Genomic DNA, 22,925 nt, shown 5'->3' on the forward strand with positions numbered 1-22,925 from the left:
TGTTCTGGAAACTCTTGTAAAACTAAAGGCAGCGCAACAGTACACAAAGGTAGCGAAGCAGCTGAGCTGTCAGGGTTTTCTATAACGTCAGATGAAGAATAAGCCTCAGAGGGAATTTGAAATGCCACACTGGGAACTTACGTCAATGTATTATTCAGTAGAGATAGAGTTGACATTGCCTTCTTCTCTCGCTTTTTGGGGGCATCACTTTTTGATTGAGTCAAAGCTGAGGGGGAGGATGGAGCGCAGGAAGAATATCATACTGCATTATTTATTATTTAGAGTCTCCGTCTCATAATTTCTCTCTCTGTGCAGTCCAGCCATCAATATTAATACGTAACGAGATGTCAAATATTTGAGCGGCAGTTATTGTCCTTGTTTCTGTTAGGGACGACATCTGTTTGAGGGATTTCTGTTCAGCGGGGACCTCGTAATTTCCTTGTTTGTGTGTCAGCGTGATGTTTTGTTGTGTGAAGTGAAGTGTGCATGAGTTGGAGAAGAGCTGTGGGCCACAGCTGAACTATGGAGAGCACTTGAAGATTAGTGCATCTGCAAGCTGTTATTTGGGAAGGAATCTTCAGGGAACGTGCAAGAGTTCATCTTACCGCGCCACAGCCGCTTTTGCTACGGTGAAGTACTGTACGTGGTGAGATAATGACATAACTAGCTTTATAATCAGGTGAGCAGATGGTTGCAAGGTTATTATCGTTAACTAAATCCATAAAAAACCATAATTTTCTTTAAATAAAAAAGTAACACTCTAGCCAATAAGAACATGGACCAATTTCTCCTTATAGAAATATTATGGGGCATATAAAACAGACCAGATGGACCACTTATAACATGTTCTTGCAGTTGTTTCTGAAATACAACCCCTCATTGTGAAAGATCTGTAATGTTTCGTATATGTGACATTGGGCATTTATGATGATTTTTGATGTTACATATATGTTACAATACAAATATGTTAGAATTCTTTTTGGGTTTTTTCTTTTCCTCAACATGCATAATTGAAATGTGAAATATATTTCACCATAAAATATTTATACTTTTAGCATTTTGTTCAAGAAATGTATTAAAACTAGGTTAGGTGTAATTCTTATGGGTTAGGATAGGGAACACATGCAGTTGATATACACAGTCAAAAGTTTACATACACCGCTAAATGTTAATTGTTTTACCAAAATAAGAGGCATCATACAAAATTAGTTTTTTCTTTAATACTGAACTGAATAAAATATTGCACATAAAAGATGTTTACATATAGTCCACAAGAGAAAACTACCTCATTTAAAAGTTCACATATTGATTCTTAATACTGTTACATGAATGATCTGAATGATATTTCTGTAGGTGTGTGTGTGTGTGTGTGTGTGTGTGTGTGTATGTTTAGGGATAGTTGTTCATGAGACCCTTGTTTGTCCTGTACAGTTAAACTCCCTGCTGTTCTTTAGAAAAATCCTTCAGGTCCCAACAATCCTTTTGTTTTCCAGCGTTTTTGTGTATTTGAACCCATTTTAACAATGACTGTATAATTTTGAGATCTGTGTTTTCACATTGAGTATAACTGATGCAACTCACTGACGCTCCAGAAGGAAAAAACATCCATTAATGGGTGAAAACTTTTTATTTACTTTATTTCAAACTTCTTCTGGGTGACATGTAACTTCTATCTAATCTTCTATAGCTTCTGAAGAGTCATTCTAAATGAAAAAAATAAGATAAGTGTACACATTTCCATAATGTTCAAAAAAGTTTACCCCCTGGCTCTTAATGCATATTTTTCTGGAGTGTTTGAATCTTCTGTAATAGCTGCATATGAGTGCCTCGGCTGTCTTCAGTGTGAAAAGGTGCATCTCAGAATCATACTGTCAAATACACAAAAATGCTGGAAAACGAAAGAATTTGTGAAACCTGAAGAACTTTTCCAAAGAACAGCAGGCGGTTTAACTCATGAACAACTATCACTAAAAAAAACACAGCTATGGATCATTCAGGTAACAGCACAGTATAATTAGTAATTATAAATCAGAGTAATTATAAATCCAACTATGAAACTACAAGTTTTTCCTATTCTGAAATCAGATTAAGGGCCCTAAAATATAGTTATGCAGAATAAGGCATTAATATGTGGTTTATAAATAAACAATATGCTAATAATATGCGTGCTAATAAGCAAGTAGTTAATAGCAAAAATATTTACTTAAGATAAACTGTTACCAAATAAACTTTAATAAAATATAGACATATTTTTTTATGTAAGTTATTTTGGTTTACAATATCTAACATCAAGATAAAAATTAATCAAAGCTATATAAAAACGAATAACAAAAACACCAAAATTCCCAAATTGTCACTAAAACTAGAGAAGGTTTGTCAAGAAAAACTTTATGTTGGCTTGACGAAGCAGTTTAAAAATGAAAATAAAATCTAAAAACAACATATAACGGAATCAAAATGCAGTACCTTCTTGGATCTTGAAACACGCGTCAAACGTTCCTAATTCGGCTCTCGGAGTTAACAAGCCTCTCCTGTCACTTTCAAGGTACCAGGCTTGAGGCTAAACCATCACATTGTAACCGGTATCTGCTGTCCAAAGATTCTCTCTCATTTACAGCCCGGCTCCAATATCCCATCATTCCTCCTGGAGAGGACAAAGAGCAGTGGAGGGTAAGAGTGTGTCCCGCGGGACCGTAAAATCCCTTGCAGATGCACTTTTCGGTGTTGTTTGATTAGTGGGATCCGGCCACAGCGCTGTGCCCGGCAGCACTGGATGCTGTGTCAAGTGATTTGTCATGACAGTTTCTGTGTTCATGTTCCGTCACACACACACAACAACTCCACTTTGCCCTTCAGAATTCACCAAAACACAGGTATTCGGACTGCAAGCAGCGGTTTCAGGTGTAAAAAGACAGGTCATGGTAGCTTAAGGTGGTTAAGCTGGTTTGTTGCTGGTTTGAAGTGGTTTACATGCTCTAATCAGCTTAACTAAGACATGATTTTGAGGGGGCTTTTGGTGAGAAGCGACAACAAACTATATTTATATATGTGTACGTGTGTGACATAGCTTTTAGATTTTGAAAACTTTGTGTTTAGCAGGAAAAACATGAACGACTTTTTATTTTTCTGTTTTAATATTTATGATAATATTTTTATAATATATTATAATTATGAAACTTTGTAAAAGTGATAATCAGTGTTATTTATCATTTATACAATATTACTTATTTAATATTTTAAGATAGCTTTTTAATCTTTCTGTTTTCATTTACATTTAAGATTTATTGTTTTTGTTATGTGTTTACATCCTTATTACCATTTTTTACTTTTAGATGTAACTTTTATTTGTTTTAGTTTTTTATATAATATGAATAATAATAATCATTAATTAACAATTTATATAATTATATATTTTTATATTATTATAGTATTCATAAATATGTATATATGTATATATATATATATATATATATATATATATATATATATATATATATATATATATATATATTATATAGTTGTTGTTGTTGTTGTTGTTGTTTTTTGCACATATTTACATTTTTTTTTTGTCTAGTACATTTTATACTTCAACTTATTAATTTTATTTAAGCTTTGCATTTATTGACAAACTATTTTATTTGTTTTACTGGTAACACTTTATAATAAGGTGTCAATTGTTAACATCAGTTAATGCATTAACTAACAGGAACAAATAATACATGTTTTCCACTATTTATTCATCTTTGTTAATACGTTAACACTCTTGATAATGAAGTTTCAAATTTACTTGGCTTAAAAATCTGAGCTGCCAGACATCACCTATATTGAACCAGCAAGATATACCTGGTTTTAAGCTTATTTTTTGCACTTCTTTATCCAGCCCCGCACTAACGGCTGCTGTTATTTTGCATGTTTCAGAAGGCTGATTTGGCTGTGGCCGCCCTGACCATCACGGCCGAGAGGGAGAAGGTCATTGATTTCTCCAAACCCTTCATGACTCTGGGGATCAGCATCATGTACCGAGTGCACATAGTAAGTTCCTCCATCTCCTCCGCCCACTGCAGCCCGAGCCTCCCGGACCATTCCCGACCTCAAAGCATTAAAGATCAACAATCCTCAACATTCAGCAGCCTCTAATGGCAGGAGAGAGAGCGCCTGGGAAATAAATATAGAAACACTTTGGGGCGAGAGCTCAGAGAGTCACCCTTGCCGTAGATGGTGCGCTGTGGTGTGAAAAGTGATAAATGTAGTGCTTTCCTTCCCAATTTCAGGTTCTCCTCATTGTGACTTGTATCTAATTCGCACCAATAACACCCCGAGCTCTTTCACACAGCAACACTGAAAATCCAATAGCTCTTTTATTTTTAAAGGCCTGTGCGCCATTAATCAAAGCCCCTCCCCAAACCCAAGGTGACATGCTGATCTCTCTGTTGGCTAAATGCCGGATGAAGCCACTCGGTGCAGCGTGTGCAAACATTAATGTGGTGTCCCGGTAGGGCATTTACACAAACGCACTCACACACACTCACACACACACACTCGCTCCCTCGCTTACGCAAACACGCCGCCAGCCCCCCTGCTCTGCTCGTGCTGCTAATAGATGCTCCTGTGTGCGTCTTCATTGGCTGAGAACAGTTGGGGGAATCAATAACACCAGGTGTGCTGTTAACTGAGAAAGAAAGAGAGCTTGTGTTGCGGATTTTTGAACTACGGCATGCAGATTCACGTATTTCACCCTCATCAATTAGGCCGTAACCGCTATAACGTGTATCGAGTTAAAAAAAAGTCGCCTCACAGATTGAGACAAAATGTTTACGAGATGTTTAGGCTGCTGTAGTGAATCGAAAGTTTTGATTCTTATTCTTTTATTTCTTTTCTTTGGCATATGCTGCATCCCAATTCGTCTATTTATACTATACCCTAAAAGTATTGTGCTCTTTGTGAAGAAAAAGGACACACTTTGGAGTATGTAGCAGAATAGTGAGCTAGCTTTGGGATGTAGTACTTCATCATTATTACGTCTTTAACGGGTCGCTCTGTTGCTTGGTTACGTTCATTCTGTCACTGTTTAAACTGTCCTGTCAATCATCTTGTTACAATTAACATAATCCACATTTCTTTCGTTTTATACCGTACTGGAGAGAAATAAAGAAGCACGTTGATTTTCCAGTTGTGGGTCTTTCCTCTCCTCATATGTTTGCATAATGATGCATTCAAAAGGTAAAGACCAAACTTATCTTTATAAAGTTGTTGTAGATATATAATGTAGATAACGTTAAATAATTTTTTTACGTCAGGTTAGACATTCATTATTTTTTGAGCATTACAATTTATTGTACATTTTTATTTTGTACGTTTTATTTCTCAATATTGTAGAATTTTATTATCAGCCCTTTGTTGGCCATATCATTGTATCTGCCAGAATTTTAGTATGTGGGCATTTATACCAATTACTGTTAATTGATGTTTTGTTTTATATTTTTGTACTCGTATAAAAGTTTCTCATGTGCTAAAATGCTTTTGTGCCCACACAACAGTCTCAGTGCTTTTTTGTGCTGAAAGTGCTTCATAACAAGCACTTTTTAGCACTTACTGTAATTATATTTTCAGATGTAACAAGGTGATTTTAGACACCGCCGTTTAAATTAATGTACCAAGCTTTACAAGATGAATCAAATAAGTCAGATTTTTTCCATTTTAGTATTACTGACTATAGGCAATAAATGTTAAATAGGGAAATTCCCGAACCAACAAAGGCTGTTGGGGTAAATTACATTGTGCCCCACAGTGAGCTCAGATCTCGGTGAAGTGTGAATTATTTTCAGTGTTAAAATGCTTTCGTAATAAATAATTCATTTATAGTTTGATTTTCCCTGAAAACTGTAAACACTGCTGAAATTACACACTACACCTTTAAATGTAGGCTGCGACTACCCCAGAAAGGTGGCTGGGAAACTACGAAAAAGAAGTGAAAGTTGATTGAGAAAGGCACAGAGGCAGACACAGCAAGTGTCTCTGAGACTGGCAGACAGAGAGAACGGTGACAGAAGACATAAGAGGAGTGTTAAATGAGTTCACATAGGTAAAGAGGATAAAAGGCTGTTGTACAGTGTAGAGCTGTTCTCTGCTTAGAAAGCCTTGAGCTCTCTCTCTCTCTCTCTCTCTCTCTCTCTCTCTCTCTCTCTCTCTCTCTCTCTCTCTCTCTCTCTCTCTCTCTCTCTCTCTCTCTCTCTCTCTCTCTCTCTCTCTCTCTCTCTCTCTCTCTCTCTCTCTCTCTCTCTCTCTCTCTCTCTCTCTCTCTCTCTCTGTCTCTCTCTCTCTCTCTCTCTCTCTCTCTCTCTCTCTCTCTCTCTCTCTCTCTCTCTCTCTCTCTCTCTCTCTCTCTCTCTCTCTCTCTCTCTCTCTCTCTCTCTCTCTCTCTCTCTCTCTCTCTCTCTCTCTCTCTCTCTCTCTCTCTCTCTCTCTCTCTCTCTCTCTCTCTCTCTCTCTCTCTCTCTCTCTCTCTCTCTCTCTCTCTCTCTCTCTCTCTCTCTCTCTCTCTCTCTCTCTCTCTCTCTCTCTCTCTCTCTCTCTCTCTCTCTCTCTCTCTCTCTCTCTCTCTCTCTCTCTCTCTCTCTCTCTCTCTCTCTCTCTCTCTCTCTCTCTCTCTCTCTCTCTCTCTCTCTCTCTCTCTCTCTCTCTCTCTCTCTCTCTCTCTCTCTCTCTCTCTCTCTCTCTCTCTCTCTCTCTCTCTCTCTCTCTCTCTCTCTCTCTCTCTCTCTCTCTCTCTCTCTCTCTCTCTCTCTCTCTCTCTCTCTCTCTCTCTCTCTCTCTCTCTCTCTCTCTCTCTCTCTCTCTCTCTCTCTCTCTCTCTCTCTCTCTCTCTCTCTCTCTCTCTCTCTCTCTCTCTCTCTCTCTCTCTCTCTCTCTCTCTCTCTCTCTCTCTCTCTGTCTCTCTCTCTCTCTCTCTCTCTCTCTCTCTCTCTCTCTCTCTCTCTCTCTCTCTCTCTCTCTCTCTCTCTCTCTCTCTCTCTCTCTCTCTCTCTCTCTCTCTCTCTCTCTCTCTCTCTCTCTCTCTCTCTCTCTCTCTCTCTCTCTCTCTCTCTCTCTCTCTCTCTCTCTCTCTCTCTGTCTCTCTCTCTCTCTCTCTCTCTCTCTCTCTCTCTCTCTCTCTCTCTCTCTCTCTCTCTCTCTCTCTCTCTCTCTCTCTCTCTCTCTCTCTCTCTCTCTCTCTCTCTCTCTCTCTCTCTGTCTGACCAAGAATACAGCTGGAGTTGCTGAAAATATCAGGTTGTGATGTCACCACACGAAGAAGGCTGAGCTCATGAATATTAATTAGCTTTTGCTGGTGTTGCTGATGCATTGATTTGCCAGTTTTACATTTATGCTCGTCACATTCCATATTAATAATTCATCAGAACTGAAATATCAATAATATATCAACAATATATACATGAAAGATCAATCATTTATGTAGAGTTTATTTGTCAAAACAGATTTTTTTTTTTTTTTTATTATGTTATCATGTATTTTGTTTTTTAGTTATTTTTTTAACCTAATCAAAATAATACAACTTCAGTTTGATTGAGTTATGTGTGTGTGTGTGTGTGTGTGTGTGTGTGTGTGTGTGTGTGTGTGTGTGTGTGTGTGTGTTAGTTTTTCAATTACTTAATCATCATTTTATACAAATATAAATAAATTGGAACCTCATAAGGCCTCACTGAAGGTTTTAACTCATTTTGATTCAAAAAGATCTGTGTGATGTCTGGGAGTTATGAGTGATGTCTGGATGCAGGGTTATGGCAGAGTGGGAATCATTTGAGAAAAACTATAATTTTAATGGAATATTTTATAATTTGATTACTTTATTTTTAAATTCAGTTTGTGTTTACTTTATTTTCTATTATGTACAGTTTTACTTTTAATAATGTATAATTAATCAAAAGTGAAAATTTCTATATATATATATATATATATATATATATATATATATATATATATATATATTATTTAATCAAATATTTGATCATGTAATTTCTTTTTATTTTAAACTACTATTTATAGTTTATCTATTAATAATTTATGATTAATCCAAAGTGAAAATGTGCATAAATATACATTTATTTTAATTCTTTTGACACTGATATTTTGATATATAGGACATGAGCCAGCCGAACTGAGTGTGCTAAAGATGGGGGTCGGTCTTCAGTTGGGTTGCTCCTGCTCAGAATAATCTCTTCTCACTCATCTATACCCCACAGCCATGGTGCTCTGGATATTTGGATTCTTGTGCGTGCACTTGTTTAGATTTAATCCACTTACTATTGATCCAGCCGGCTTTGATTTCTACAAGGACCCCCATAGCTTATTTCAAACTTTAAATGAAATCCTTCGTTTGATCAATAACAATGGCAAATGGAATAAAATGTGGCCTTCGGCCCTGTTTTAATTACATGTTTGCGAGTACAGTGGTATCTCCATCGCAGCATGTAATTGGACGTGGAACGTGCCATTTTGTTTTTGTATGTATATATGAGAGTAGTCTGGAGAGTGTGAAAAGGAGTCTCCCTTGGTCTTGTGCGGCAAACGCAGAGAGGAAGAAAAGAGACTAGGTGTGGATGTGGATAAATAATTAGTGCAACAAGTTAATTAGATCGTACAGGGAGCAGTGGAAAGATTGTGCGCAGCCACAAAAGAGCAGCAACAGAGCTCGTGTGCATTTTAAGACTGTGTGTGTACAGAGAAAGAAAAAGAGCAGCTGCCCTCAGAACATGAAGTCAGGGCACTTTTTCCCTCTGAAGCACTCCAGCTGTGACAAGACCGTGTTCCCACTGGCCACACGCTTTCAAGGTGTGAGCGGCAGCGAAAGGGAAGTCTGCTCCTCTACAGCATCGAGCCCTCTTGACTCGTGACTGAGCGTTCGTCTCACAGCAGGGCGCTTGGTTTCATGACGCAATCCGGGTTTGAGATAATGCATCTCACCTCTAAGTGTGTTTACGATCCGTCACGGCCACGTAGTTGCGCCTAATAAGTGCCCACCGAAGGACGATTTTAAATCTGGACGTTTTTAGTGACAGGGCAAGAAGAAGTATTGAGGATGTTACCGTCTTTCAGTGGATTTCAATGCAACATTAAGTTTTCAAATCTTTTCAGCCCAAGTCGATCTGACAGTGGCTGGTAAACATGCGCTGACAGTATATCACTGCGGATGCTTCACTACAGATCAGTCTGAACAACAAATCACCGAGGAGACTAGTAAAGGGTTTATGACCTCTGAGTCAAACAACAAACACATGCTCAGGTTTGTGTGAGAGAAGAGCAAGACCCCATGCATAACCCGTTATGTATTTTAATTAAATGCACTTAATGGAAGCCCGTTTCTGTCTTAGAGGAAAAAATATAAAAGATAATTGTGATAATTGTTTTTTTGCTCAGAATTATGATCTTTTAAGTTCACTTTATATTTGATAGTTTGACTTTATAATTCAATTTTATGTATTTTACAAGTGCAACTATACATCTGACAGCATGACTTTTATATCGCACAATTTGATTTTATATCTCACAGTAGTGATGTTATATCTCACAGTTTGACTTTATATATCCCACAATTGAATTTTATATCTGACAGCTGCAATTTTATTTGCCTTATTGTAACTTTGTATTTCACAATGCGACTTGTTTATCAACATTTTGTGCTTCAGTGGAAGAAATAACGTCTTGTCATAACATGGTCAAGGTCTAAAGATTGTTCTATAAATATACAGTAGTGTTCTCAAGTTTGGAAAGTTCTCTTATGCTTACCAAGGCTGCCTTTATTTATAAAAAAGCTGTTATGTTGTTACACTTTTACTATTTAAATACATTTTAAAATATAATTAGTTTTTTATTATTTCTGCAACGGCAAACATGCATCATTTTCAGCATCATTACTTCAGGGCTCGGGTCACAGGATTCTTCAGAAATCATTCTAATATGCTGATTTGCTGCTTGATATTTTTGTGGAAACCGTTATATTGTAAGATTATACAGGATTCTTTAATTTATTAATTTCAAAAGAGTAGCATTAATGTAAAATAGAAATGCTTGTTGCTACCTTTACTGTCATGTTTAATTAATACAATGAATCTTTGCTGCTTAAAGGTGTAAAAATAATTACTAACCTCAAACTGATTATTTCAAGTTGTTTTTTCTTAAATAGTGTTTTGCTTTACATTCTTACGAAATTCAAAAATATGTATAATTGAAACCTATTATAAACAAAAGTAAAAATCAATTTGCAGTCAGTGAATGGTGAAATTTAATTATCAATAAAGTATAAAACATCACAGATGAGTGAAACACGCCACTAATGAAAAAGCCAGCAGTGGTTGTATTTATTATTCAGGACGTGAATGCCCTACATTTAGAAAATGAGGGAGGAAAAAAATCCGCAAATTCAAACTCTAGATCAATCACATTAACGCCACAAGGCATAAATTAAATGTTTCAATAAACTGACAACTATAAAGAGTAGAAGTAACTCTTATTATGGGAATTAACTCTTCCCATAAATAACTCTCTGAATATAAGTGTCACAAAGAAACACCGGAGCTGTAATCAGTAAAAACAGATAAACATGTTGTGTAGTGAATAGGTTCATGAGGATCTGGTTAACCAGAAGTGGGGTGAGATGGTATGACTGCAGGCTCCTGCAGCTGATTCAGGTTTTATTTTGACAGCCAAAGCAGCAGCGGCGCTTCTCAAAGACTAAATTTTTAGTATAACGCTGGAAGAAACTTTATTTCTTACCTCAGATCCACTAAGCCAGAAATGAGAAATTACATAACACCACAGAGACATATCAGAGCCTGTGGGAGCCAGCAAGAACTGCCCTACTGCACTGCTCTTCAGTCAAACTTAGGAAGGATCTATCTGCGCTCATTTGTTAAATGATCAAGGGAAGATTGGCTCTTGAGGGTGTTACCGCGTGTATAACCTGTGTAGCTCACCTCTAAAACAGACGTGCGCTGGTTTCTCACTTGTTTCGCGGGATTGTGCGGTCCACGGTGTTGATTGTGCTTTTGTCTAAACCTTAAAATTGAATTTGCAAAGAGGCTGTAAACAAGGCAAGTTGCTTCAGCTGGAAGCAGATTGCGCAAACCCAACACCACAGTTAACGTACCCCCTTGTGAGCACCATCCGCAAGTCCCTCTCGCTGTAAGTCACGATACAATTATCTCCTCAAATCTCACACGAGCTCAGTCTGGCACATACAGGCTCCAGGCACGGCCCAATTTTCCCCTCCCTCGACGACAGCTTCCATAAGAAAGTATAAAGCAGCCTGCCTAAGAATAAAACCACACCTGAATAAAACCATTGAGACCCCATCAGTTTCTTGTGTATCTACCATAGACAGGCTTGCCTCTATTTATTGCTATAATTACAGCTTTTAGTGTCCAGCTCAACAGCAATGCCATTCAATTACGCTAATATGGAGATGATTGCAGGCACATTAATGAATTTCCAGCCTGGTGCGGGATAGATAGTGGAATAATTACTCATTTCCGCACTATAGTAAACCTGGTTTTTGTAGTCTTGGGGGGAAAAAGCAGCACGAATGATTTGTTTGCGAGTGTATCCATCGCTGGGACTATTTAGATCCGGCATCTGTAAGACACCTGTGGCGTGTTGATAGATTAGCCATGGTGCTTTCACACTTAGTTTCTCGCTGATAAGAGACTGTTAAGTTGTTGCTGACCACTGATTGTCAAAGCACCTCCAGGAGAGATAATTGGATTTGACTATTGTGTACAGAATCGGCTCCTGAGTTCTGTTCCAGCGGTTATTGGATCTTCAGAGTGTGCCAAAATGGTTAGGAGACAGAAAATCAAGCACTTTGTTTGGATCAAGCCAATCAACCGTAAAAGCCTTTAAACATCTTTAACCTGAATGTTTACTTACTGGAATTGAATGATATAGGCTTATAGGATCTTTGGGACGCTTGTTTTCAATGCCTTGATGGTGCCTGTTTGTTTTTATAGGGAAGAAGACCGGGGTATTTCTCCTTTTTGGATCCCTTCTCTCCTGGGGTTTGGCTTTTCATGTTGCTGGCGTACCTGGCAGTCAGCTGCGTGCTCTTTCTGGTGGCGAGGTAAATACTCAGCTCCACACTGACACCCGCAGGGTCTTATTAGCAGTAACACGTTTAAAAGAAATTTTGACTTTTGGAAGGAACATTTTACGAACTTTTACTCTGCTGCCGTACGATGAAAGGGAAAAGCTCCAAAATGCAAAATAAAGGTTGTACGTTTGTATCTTACACTATATTCCAAGTCTTTTTAAAGGTGCAGTATGTACGATTGACAGTTAGCAGTTGGTACTGTAAAAACATAGGCATTTCACCCTGGAACACACATTTTAGAGTAGAATTACTGACTGTTGCATTATTTTTTAGAGAAACAGTATTGTAAACCTTGACATCAATATGCTGTGTTTTCCAACAACTGGAAGTAGGCAGGATCATATAAATTAAAGGTGCATTATGTAGAATTGCCTTTTAGCGGTTGAAATGAGTACTGGAATTCCAGCCCAGAATCTGAAGAATTACTGGCTATAGCATTATTTCTCCAAGAAAATATCTACAAACATATCATGTTATTTATTTATTTAACAGAAACAGACAAAGAGTTCGGACACTAAATTCACAGTTTTATGAAAGAAAAAAACAACATGTAGCATTTTTTTTTAAAAATCCCTCAATTGTCAGCCCTCCATAGTTGAAAATAAGAATCATGCACTATATTAAGTCATGCACTATAAATCTTCTGAAGTCATATGCTAGCGTTACGTTAGGAAAACACTTATGCCTAAACTAAATCCTCTCTAAGCTGAGAGCTAATTAGTTGATAGGAATTCTGGAACATTCCTACTGCATGAATTAATCTTTGTGCTCTGATTTTTGTGGCATCCTTTGTTGATCCTGTGAAACAGTCATGAAACTTAAACCTAACCCTGAAATCTGACTGGTTGGTTGGAATGCAGTTCCCAGGATCAGCATGTGTGTATTTGTAGCCATTTAATTTTAAACATTCTTTTTATTCCTGCTTTGCATTGGATCACAAAAGAAATGTCATGTTTTATACCCTTTCACAGTAGCCTGCTGATTTTCCAGCATTCTGCAGGACAACGGGGGTTTTGTGCAGTTTTATTCGCTGAACATTACCTGTCAAGACATTTTATATAAATGTATAGTTGGGAGCTCCTGCGTATGTGTGTGTTTTCCTTTGTTTGCCTCTATATAATGTGTATATTTTTTCACATTTGTTATTGAAATACGACCTGTGTTTTCTTTTCTGCATTGCTTGTGTTCGGCATTTCAACAGAGCTGTAATGTGAGGTTGTCGCGCACCTTGAAGAGTAACTCAGCAGCGTCCTGCAGTGCAGTGCATTTTTATTAGTGTCCTGTCAGTCACGGCTAAAGCTTGCACAGCCCCTTCAGGGAACAAAAACCAGGTTACATGGCCAACAGGGAGCAATGGTGACTTCATGCTTTGCCAACTGTTAAAATTGTTCCTGGCTCATTTATGTTTACTACTTTTTATCATTTCTTTTTTCACGCTCCTCTTGACACGCAGGCTAACGCCTTACGAATGGTACAACCCTCACCCCTGCCTGAAGGGGCGCTGTAGCCTGCTCATTAACCAGTATTCGCTGGGCAACAGTTTCTGGTTTCCTGTGGGCGGTTTCATGCAGCAAGGCTCCACCATCGCCCCCAGAGCCCTGTCCACACGCTGCGTCAGTGGAGTATGGTAAGAGCGCACGATAAACGATCTCCAGTCTCCATTCTGCATTCATGTTCACAAGCATATTTATGAGGAATGGGCAGAATGTCAAGGAACTTTATTGATATTTTCGGATAAATTTTGTATGTAAACCTCAGGAATGTACAGATTTGTAAAAAGTTACTCTTTATTTTGATAGTCTTTAGATACTTTAGACATTCTGTACTGTAACTGTAACTATTCTGTAACTGTAAGTAACTTTGTAATTACATGTCAACTACACTCTCAGAAATAAAGGTACAAAAGCTGTCACTGGGGTGGTACCTTTTCAAAAGGTACACTTTTGTGCCTATTAGATTCAAATATGTACACTTTAAGTACTAAAATGGACCCTTTAGGTACAAACATGTCCCTTGAAATGGTACCTCCCCAGTCACAGCTTTTGTACCTTTATTTCTGACAGTGTACATGACATTAATTTGCAACTACATGTCTACTAACCCCTAGGCTTAGGTTGAGTAAAATAAGTTGATATCTACTTGCAAAGTTTCCGATAGTCAGTATGTTGTGTGTTGTGGACCCATCAAAATAAATGTTAGAATTTATTAAGACATTCTACTAATTCTCTAATGACTCTGAGTTAACATGCAGTTACAAAGTTACTTACAGTTAGTAGAATTTCTAAAGTGGACCAATGAAATGTTATCATGAAAACAAATAAATACATGATCATTATCAAATACAGTACATTATCAAAAAAGTGATTTCAAAAGTGAAATGCTCTTTTGTTTTTGGATGCACTTGAATGACTGTTATTGGACCCATTAAACCATAATGTATATGTTTTTGGCTGATTTTGGTCTCAGTCGTGTAAACTCTGCCCAAAAGCCACGGAAAAACTTTGTTGTGAAATAAGATTGCACTGTGTGAAGGATCATAACAAAACAATCTGCAAAGAAATTGACAGGAAATTAAAATAATTTTATTCAAAGTGGCATTGCACAAGGTATAGACCAAGCTCTTCTGTTTTATCTACAAAAAAAGATAATTAAATATTGAATTTATTTATTTATTATTGTTCATTTTTGCATTCATTTAGATTTTTAGGTCTTTCATTTTAGGGTCAACTAGCTTAACCAGCAAGACCTCACAGAGTTAGTGAACAATTATTTTGCATGCTTAAACTAGTTTACCAGCCTGACCAGCACCCAAACTAGCATTAACCAGTCAGTGGAAGATGTTCTTTTCAGCAGAGTATCACATTCTGCTACACCCTGATCTCATTGTCAGCTGCTGGATATAGCAGATAAAAGTGCTACTCTCACTTGGCCTCTGTTTTTCTGCTGCGTTATTGTACTGTCATTTTTCGAGGCCTCGCCGACTGCAGCACACCGAGGTCAGTGGAGAATAAAAGCGAGCTATTTTTGAGTATTCTGAACGGGCGTACAGTATTCAGAGGAGCCTTTCAACTTCTCATTCGGATGCGGAGCTCACAGTAGCACCGAGCTCTTTTGATGTTGGGTCAGAGCTTTGCGTTCCTGACGTCTAAAACTGGTTTGTCATTTCAGGTGGGCCTTCACCTTGATCATCATCTCTTCCTACACAGCCAACTTGGCGGCCTTTCTCACTGTGCAGAGGATGGAGGTGCCTATCGAGTCCGTGGACGATCTGGCTGACCAAACGGCCATCGAATATGGCACCATGCACGGCGGATCCACCATGACCTTCTTCCAGGTGAGATCTCCAAGGACGAACTAGAAGGGAGCTCCACCCACAAATCAATGCCTGTCAGCAGGTTTTTGTCGCCGTGTCGCTAGCGATCTTCCCTATTTGGGATTTATCTGTTTGCTGTCTTAATATCAGTGCCCTTCGATATCTTGCCCTCTCCAGAGGGCCATCCCAGACTACTTCAGACTCTTTGATGCATCGGAGGGACGTTTCTCGACCCGCCCCTCAGCGAGCACAGACTGTTTCACGTATTCAGTTGTCACATCATTATGTCAAACTGTCAGCTTATCAACCCCCAAGTCCTTGGTTAACACAATCAGTCTCGCCTCCTGAAAGCTGTAGTGATTGGCTGTCAGGACACCAGACGTAAGTTGAGGAGCAGACATAACGATTCTAATATCTCCTGTTTTCCCGTTAGAACTCCCGCTACCAGACATACCAGCGCATGTGGAACTTCATGTACTCCAAGCAGCCCAGCGTGTTTGTGAAGAGCACTGAGGAGGGCATCGCTCGAGTGCTCAACTCCAATTATGCCTACCTACTGGAGAGCACCATGAACGAGTATTACCGCCAGCGCAACTGCAACCTAACCCAGATCGGAGGCCTGCTGGACACCAAGGGCTATGGCATTGGCATGCCTCTGGGTGAGAAAGAGTTCCTGTTTAAGAGACAACGATGAGTAGAGGTTTATGTGGAGTTAGCAGGACTTTAATCGATGGAAATGCAACTCATTTAGAGTGCAAAAGAAATGTAGCAAGTAATCTCACACAGATTATCTCTAATCAGATTGTATGAATCACGATTGACAGCGTTGACTGGTAGATCAATGGCATCACAATCTGACATACTCATTAACATGCAAAATGGTACCAGACACACAAGCAACCCCTTGCATTTATGTTTACGTTTTGCCTGACAGAAAAGAAAATGTCTGAAAGTCAATGGCGAAAAAAGGGAATTTACCTTTCTTATTTTATTCAAAAAATACTTGATGTAGTTTAATCATAACATAAAGGAAATGCTAAATGGCTTCTGATTGATCAAAATACAGTAAAATCAGTAATATTGTAAAATGCTATTACAATTTTTAATACATTTTTCATAATTGTTTGATGAACAGAAATTTCAAGAACAACATTTAGAATATTTTTAACATGGATGCATTTAGATCAATTTAATTGATCTAATTTATCACTATTGTATACAATGCTCTTGCACGCATGCTATCAGTTGCTGTGTTCTAATGGGTAAACAGTCACAATTGCAATCTAAAATTTCAGACACTGTGAGAACTTTGTCTGATGCATAAATTAATTGGCCATCAGCGAGCATGTGGCAGTAATTTATCCAAGGCTGGCAGTTCTGTCCTATAATGATATAAATCTTTTATTTTCACCAAAAATTTCTCAGATGGCAAAATTATAGCCAAAATCGCACAGTGCTCACTAGGCTTTAATCATATAACTGAAGTTAATGAATCCATTGACTGAATATAAATTGTACTGAATTGAATTAAACCAAGCTATGTCCAGCAGATGTTTTAATCAACATGATTGATGGCAGGGTTTAGTTTACAATAAGGTAAATGATCACAATTAGAGCAGCAGGAGTCAGCACAGCAGAAAACATACATCCAGCTCTGGCTCTCTAAGATGGATATTTTGTTTCAGGCTCGGTCTATAGAGATGAGTTTGACCTGGCCATACTCAAGCTACAGGAGGAAAACCGCTTAGAGATCCTGAAGAGGAAATGGTGGGATGGTGGCAAGTGTCCAAAAGAGGAGGATCATCGAGCGAAAGGTGAACCAACTGTCACTCAACTGCAAGTCCAAACAGAATCTTTTAGGAACCATTTATCAAGTTGTGTGTTTTTGTGAAGGTCTGGGCATGGAGAACATCGGTGGGATCTTTGTGGTGCTTGTGTGTGGTCTTCTGGTGGCCATCTTCATGGCAGTGCTGGAGTTTGTGTGGATGCTGCGTCATACGCCAGCAACAGAGGTGAGAGAGGGCTATTTTACCTGCCTCTGCTTTCTGTCCTTCTCCCCGCCCTCGCGCCTCCCTCCCTGAACCCCTCACACCCCATCCCGCACCTCACCACCAGCACACCAAAGAATATACCTCAAACTGATCTACACAGGCCATCACACAATAACGGTGCCAGACGCTTTTAGATTTTACGCTTTTGAATGTTTGAATGGAATGAAGTTCCTTCTTTTTTGTCTTTTATTTTCCTTCCTGAAGCAAATCGATGGTTGTGTGACTGCATTGTTTCAAATGAAACACTGTGATTTTTTTTTTTTTACTAAATAAACACTTCAGCATGTTTCAGTAGAACCCCAAGACGTGACTTTTTTTTAAAAGGTTGCAAATGCATGCTGTGTTTGTTTATAATGTCTTCATGACTTAGATGCAATTGCCCATATTCATAGACTGAGCACTGTGGGTAAATATTCAAAGGAGAATGATGTTTGTGTGTTGTCTGTGTTATTTGGGTGTGTTTAAAGTGAGGTTAAACTAAATGCTAATTGATAACTGCTTGGGAATATGGTTGTTTGTGTGATTTTGTACTGTATTTCTCAAAATCAAGTCAAAGTGACTAGTGCAGTTTAGCCCATTTTTGATAAGTAGACTGAATATTTGCATTATCCCTAAAGGAAATATAGCTTTGCGTGTTAGCATTAGTTAATGCTAATAGTTTGTCTGTCTGTTTATGTGTGTGTGAGATGCATTTATGCATGTATGTGTATGTATATATTTAGCACCTTGAACCGCACTGGCATGGCTCATCGTCCAATAGGTAACAACTTTTAGCCCTGTTTAACTAGTATGCATACCTTTATCCAACACCAAGATGGCCCTACCAATTAAATGTCTACTACACGTTAATCACATCATTGTATGCAGTGCCTTTTCAACTTTACAACATGATGACAGAAAATTAATTTGATCATATTGGTTTTTAACTTTGCATCATATGTATGAATGTGTGATGTATATCTGAAGGAGACTTTAGGCAAGGTAGCATCATATTTAATTTTTGAAAAGGATGAAAACAAGGCCGTGAGAAACTAACGCACAATGTGTTCAATGGACTGTACTGTTGTTTAACAACATACCGACTGTTCAGCTGACAGGACAACATTCTGCTAACTCCATAAAAGAGTTTAAAAAGTTGCTAGTTGTAAAATGTATGTAAAGTGCCTTTCTACAGTGTGTGCCATTGTAAAGACTGTAAGTCAATACCTCACAGCCTTACTTTCATTGAATGAAATCTAACTTGACTATGGTCAAATATTCAGAAAACAGCACCGGTTGAGCTTCAGCATGTGTTATGTTAATATGTTAAATATGTTCAAATTTAAAAAAAATTAAATTTAAAAAAAGTACATTAAAACCATCTGTGTTTTTAGTTGTAGCTTATATACTTTACTTTGTCACACAGTAACTTAAGCTGGTTGGTCAAAAAGCTAGTAATTTCAATAAGAATCTGAAACTTGGATGAGGGTGATAGATTTCTCCACTCAGAGTTTGTAACAGGTTCAAGTCGGTCACATGGATTCACTGCATAAACCAATAGAAAGCTGCTTGCTTTGGAAGGCTCCACACAACACTACTTGATTGACAATAGACAAAAGTGCTTTTTTTGACCTCATCTTAACAGACTAAACAGGATATAAATTTAAAGGTAAATCCTCAAAGATATTTTGCTGAGGACTGATGAAATTTTGGTTTGCTTTCCACGGATATGCATAGTATTTCCCTTTAAATTTGATGTCACCACAGGAAATTAACGTTGTGTGCAAAAGAAAAATACAACTATAAAACAACCATTAAGAAAAATGAACAATTCAAAGCAAAGATGATTTATTTAACAGCCCTTAATCGAAATTTTATTTCTGTAATACTGTGCGATAATATTCCATTTATGACAGAATTCCATTAAGATGACAAATTGCACCGGAGGACACTGGAAAACACGGCACTTCTGTTCATAAAGTGATTAAAAATATATATGCGTTCAAATAATCCGTTTGTTTCATGTAAACAAGCATCAAAGCTCATCCTCTTGGGAGCGATTTGAGCCCAATTTTTCAAAGTGAAAGGCACTGCATACAAGGAATGACCCAAACGCTGCAGCTCCACTCATTACGTTTTTATTTGTAATGCAAATCTAACAGAATACATTTAAAGAAGCAAACTTGTTGAGGATGTAATGAGCGCACACCCAGATCACCAGGCACTTCAGGACATTTTCTATGATTTCTGTGCGGCGTGTCAGTCAGATAAACAGCACGGTGTTATTTCTGATCAATGCTCTGGCTGCTGTGCCCAGCGAGCAGTGTGTCAGCGAGACCCCCTGGCCTCTCTTTCTCTCTCTTTCTCTCCCTCTGTCTCCGTGTCTGTGCCTCACAGCTGTCCGTGTGCGAGGAGATGCTACGAGAGCTGCAGGGCATCGTGCTGTGTCAGGACAGCCTGCAGTTACGGCGCAGACGCGGGGCGAGCGTGTTGCGAGCGCAGCCTCTGCCCCTGGACGAGCGGCGGGCGCGGGCGGCGGCGGCGAGCCTCAGCAACGGCAAGCTGTGCACGGGCACCGGCCTGCCCGAACCCCTCTCCCACAGACTGGCGCAGGAGGCCGCCCTGGTGGCGCGAGGGTGCAGTCACATTCGCATCTGCCCGGAGTGCCGGCGCTTCCAGGGCATCCGAGTGCGCCCGGCCGGCCCTCCAGGAGCATCGCCCAGCCACAGCGAGGAGAGTATAGAGTGGGAGAAGGGCACCAACAACAGTGAACACGAATAACCTCTCGGATTTGTGGGAGATAGACGTTAAACGGCGGCTTTGCTGGACCCAGGGATTATGGGAACGTATGGGCTCCGGGGGGAAGGAGCTAAAAGAGCAGCTGCCCGTGATGCTCGATTCGGGCCAGGAGCTGCATCTGGTTTCTGTACACTGTCCTTACGGCCCTCTGCTTTCGGGGGACACAGCAGAGGGGCTTTGTACTATGCAGTATATTTGTCTTACTGTGCTGTTGATTTCTTTTTAAATTATTCCTCTTATGTTGTGATACCACTATATTGCTATCTCCTTCTCACGACACCCGTTTAGTTTGGTTTTTCACACCGCGGACGGCTGTGTCAACCACAAGCAACCTTTTTTAGAGTGCCAAAACACTTTGTATTAATTCTCTGCTGTTGCCGTCTCATTTCGGGCCCCTGAAGGAGTAACTATTAAGAGAACTGAACACAAAAACAACTACAATCCGTTTTTATTGATAGTCATATTCTATTCAGAAGGTTTTTGGGATGTTTTTGAATGTTTGATGTGCATGTACGAGGGTTTTAGATGCTACTGAATGGAGAAGAACATGGGAATTATATTTTTTCTGGTTAAAGATATACTTTCTATATTTTGCTTTTCATTCTTTTGATTTATTTTGTCGCACTCCTCGGATATGAAAATTGCACATAGTTGTGGGAAAGTGGAAGGTTATGCTCCCATTTAGGAAATTTGCATTGGGAAACTAACTAGGATTTATGCCAATTTTTCCATTCATCCTTATTTTTGCCATTCCAACAGGATGCTTGAAGGTATTCGATTTCAAAATTGATTTTGCTCCTGTTGAGGAACATCCGTACCACTCGATACATGAGAAATCAACTACAGACAGGGTCACTCCATCTGGACATATCTGTGTGATGAGACATTGGAGATCATAGGCCTGTATACGTTCAGGTATTTCTTTATATTGTATAACATCTCATAACGTTTAATGTTTATTTTCTTGTCTGAATCCAGAAACGTTCATTTGTTCATGTGATGTCTTTGGTCCATGCTTCTGTTGGACACCTGGATTCAACCAATCAGTTTTTCAACGTACCAGGAGGATTTGGATACCAAAATGAAATTATTTTATTAGGCATGACGTTACCCTCAACTTGCAGTGCCAAATTGTAATAAATTGCCTTCACGTTTTGGAGAGCCATTAGAGGTTACTTACTACCCATGTTGATTTTTTTCTGTGCATTTCTATTGAACTGAATCCATTTCTACATGATATTTCAATACGGTGTTAGTGCCTGACAAAAATAAATGGCATTGTGTTCAGTTCTGTGAAAGGTTGGCTTTGTTCTTGAAGGTTTCGTCTCTCGAATCCGTCGGCCCTCTTTGTAAACATTTATTTTTCTAGGTGCGCAAATACAGCTATATTCATTTCCTATTACAGACAGGAACGGCTGGCCGAGTGTGTGTGTTTCAGGCTTCTGATGAACGATGGCAAAGCCGCACGTGCAGGTGGATTTCTCTGGATACACGAACCTGCAGACAACTCTATCGGGGCGACTTCAAGATGCGACACATTTACTATGTAGGGCATGGCATCAGCTGCACATCTGCTTTAGATTCACAGAGGCACAAGAGGTTTAAAGAGTGTCAACAAACAGGCAAAAACATTTGGGAGACAATTACTGCTTGGAGTGACGACTGACTGCTTACGCGGGAAGGTTAAAATAAGTAGTTTACCATTAGCATTTACAGTTTGGTTGAAAGCAACAAAATATTAGCAATAATGTACATGGAGCGATTGTTCACATCTGTCACAAAATTGTAGCTTTAAGTGTCATTGAAATGCTCAATTTGCACTCAGACATGATTTATTTTTTCCATTTTCCAAAGCGACCAATAGGATGGTTAACAAGATAAAGAGAGGAGTATCTGGCTTGTCATGTGACCGCAAAATGGCTTACTAAATACACTTTTGTGATTGCATTATGAATTTGTCTTCACTAGATACTACACAAAAATATTTGGTTTACTGAGAACCACCAGGTCTCATGGGAAAAAACATAATGAGGTTGCAATGTAATTTATACAAAGCTGTGATTTTTAGAAAGAAGAAAGCGTGAAAGTCCATCTCTATACGTGGTGTAAGCATATCATATGACAACATACAAGTGAACTAATTCATAAGAACCAGCAACCAGTTCTCCAAAATGAGATTGCGCTGGGGCTTCAAACTGTATTTTCAAACTGAAGAAATGTCTTCAACATCTGCAGTCGTCTAAATTTAAGCTTCGGGGTTCAAATGCTAAGTTGTCCGGCGCTATGATGGTTTGATAGTAATGAGTGTGAATTGTTCAGAGACTGAAATGTCATGGCTGAAGACAGGACTTATTAGTGAGACACGCAAAGCTCACAGCCCAATCAGTCCGGCTGCATTCCCGAGGGCAGGGCCTCTATCTCTCTCAGCATACTGCCCTTCTCCAACCCATTTATTTCTTAATTCAGCTCTAACCTGTTTCCACAGAATGAAATTGCATCTCTAGCTTTAATTCCTTCTAGTGTCGCAACTGGTTTCTGTCCAACAGAAGGAAATTTGACTTTTTTGCTGATTTACGCTTAATGGCATCACTAAACTAGATGTCATGTGCTGTTGCAGTCTTAAATGTGTCAGACTGCAATT

General features: G+C 38.9%; 1 protein-coding gene across 2 annotated transcripts in view; it reads left to right on the plus strand.

The window, feature by feature from the left end:
- Positions 1 to 21,571, plus strand: part of grik4 (glutamate receptor, ionotropic, kainate 4) — a 262,123-nt gene extending 240,552 nt beyond the window's left edge. Inside the window, exons 14-21 of one of the 2 annotated variants that reach the window (XM_043259848.1) lie at positions 3,919 to 4,032; positions 12,003 to 12,112; positions 13,596 to 13,769; positions 15,311 to 15,476; positions 15,889 to 16,114; positions 17,141 to 17,269; positions 17,349 to 17,467; positions 19,883 to 21,571. In XM_043259848.1, coding sequence (XP_043115783.1) covers positions 3,919 to 4,032; positions 12,003 to 12,112; positions 13,596 to 13,769; positions 15,311 to 15,476; positions 15,889 to 16,114; positions 17,141 to 17,269; positions 17,349 to 17,467; positions 19,883 to 20,266 — 1,422 coding nt within the window. In that variant the 3' untranslated portion in view covers positions 20,267 to 21,571. The remainder of the gene's footprint in view (positions 1 to 3,918; positions 4,033 to 12,002; positions 12,113 to 13,595; positions 13,770 to 15,310; positions 15,477 to 15,888; positions 16,115 to 17,140; positions 17,270 to 17,348; positions 17,468 to 19,882) is intronic. The other variant, XM_043259849.1, reaches the window with a different exon arrangement.
- The last annotated feature ends 1,354 nt before the right edge of the window (positions 21,572 to 22,925 follow it).

Source organism: Puntigrus tetrazona, chromosome 15 (assembly GCF_018831695.1).
Source record: "Puntigrus tetrazona isolate hp1 chromosome 15, ASM1883169v1, whole genome shotgun sequence".
Taxonomy (NCBI): domain Eukaryota; kingdom Metazoa; phylum Chordata; class Actinopteri; order Cypriniformes; family Cyprinidae; genus Puntigrus; species Puntigrus tetrazona.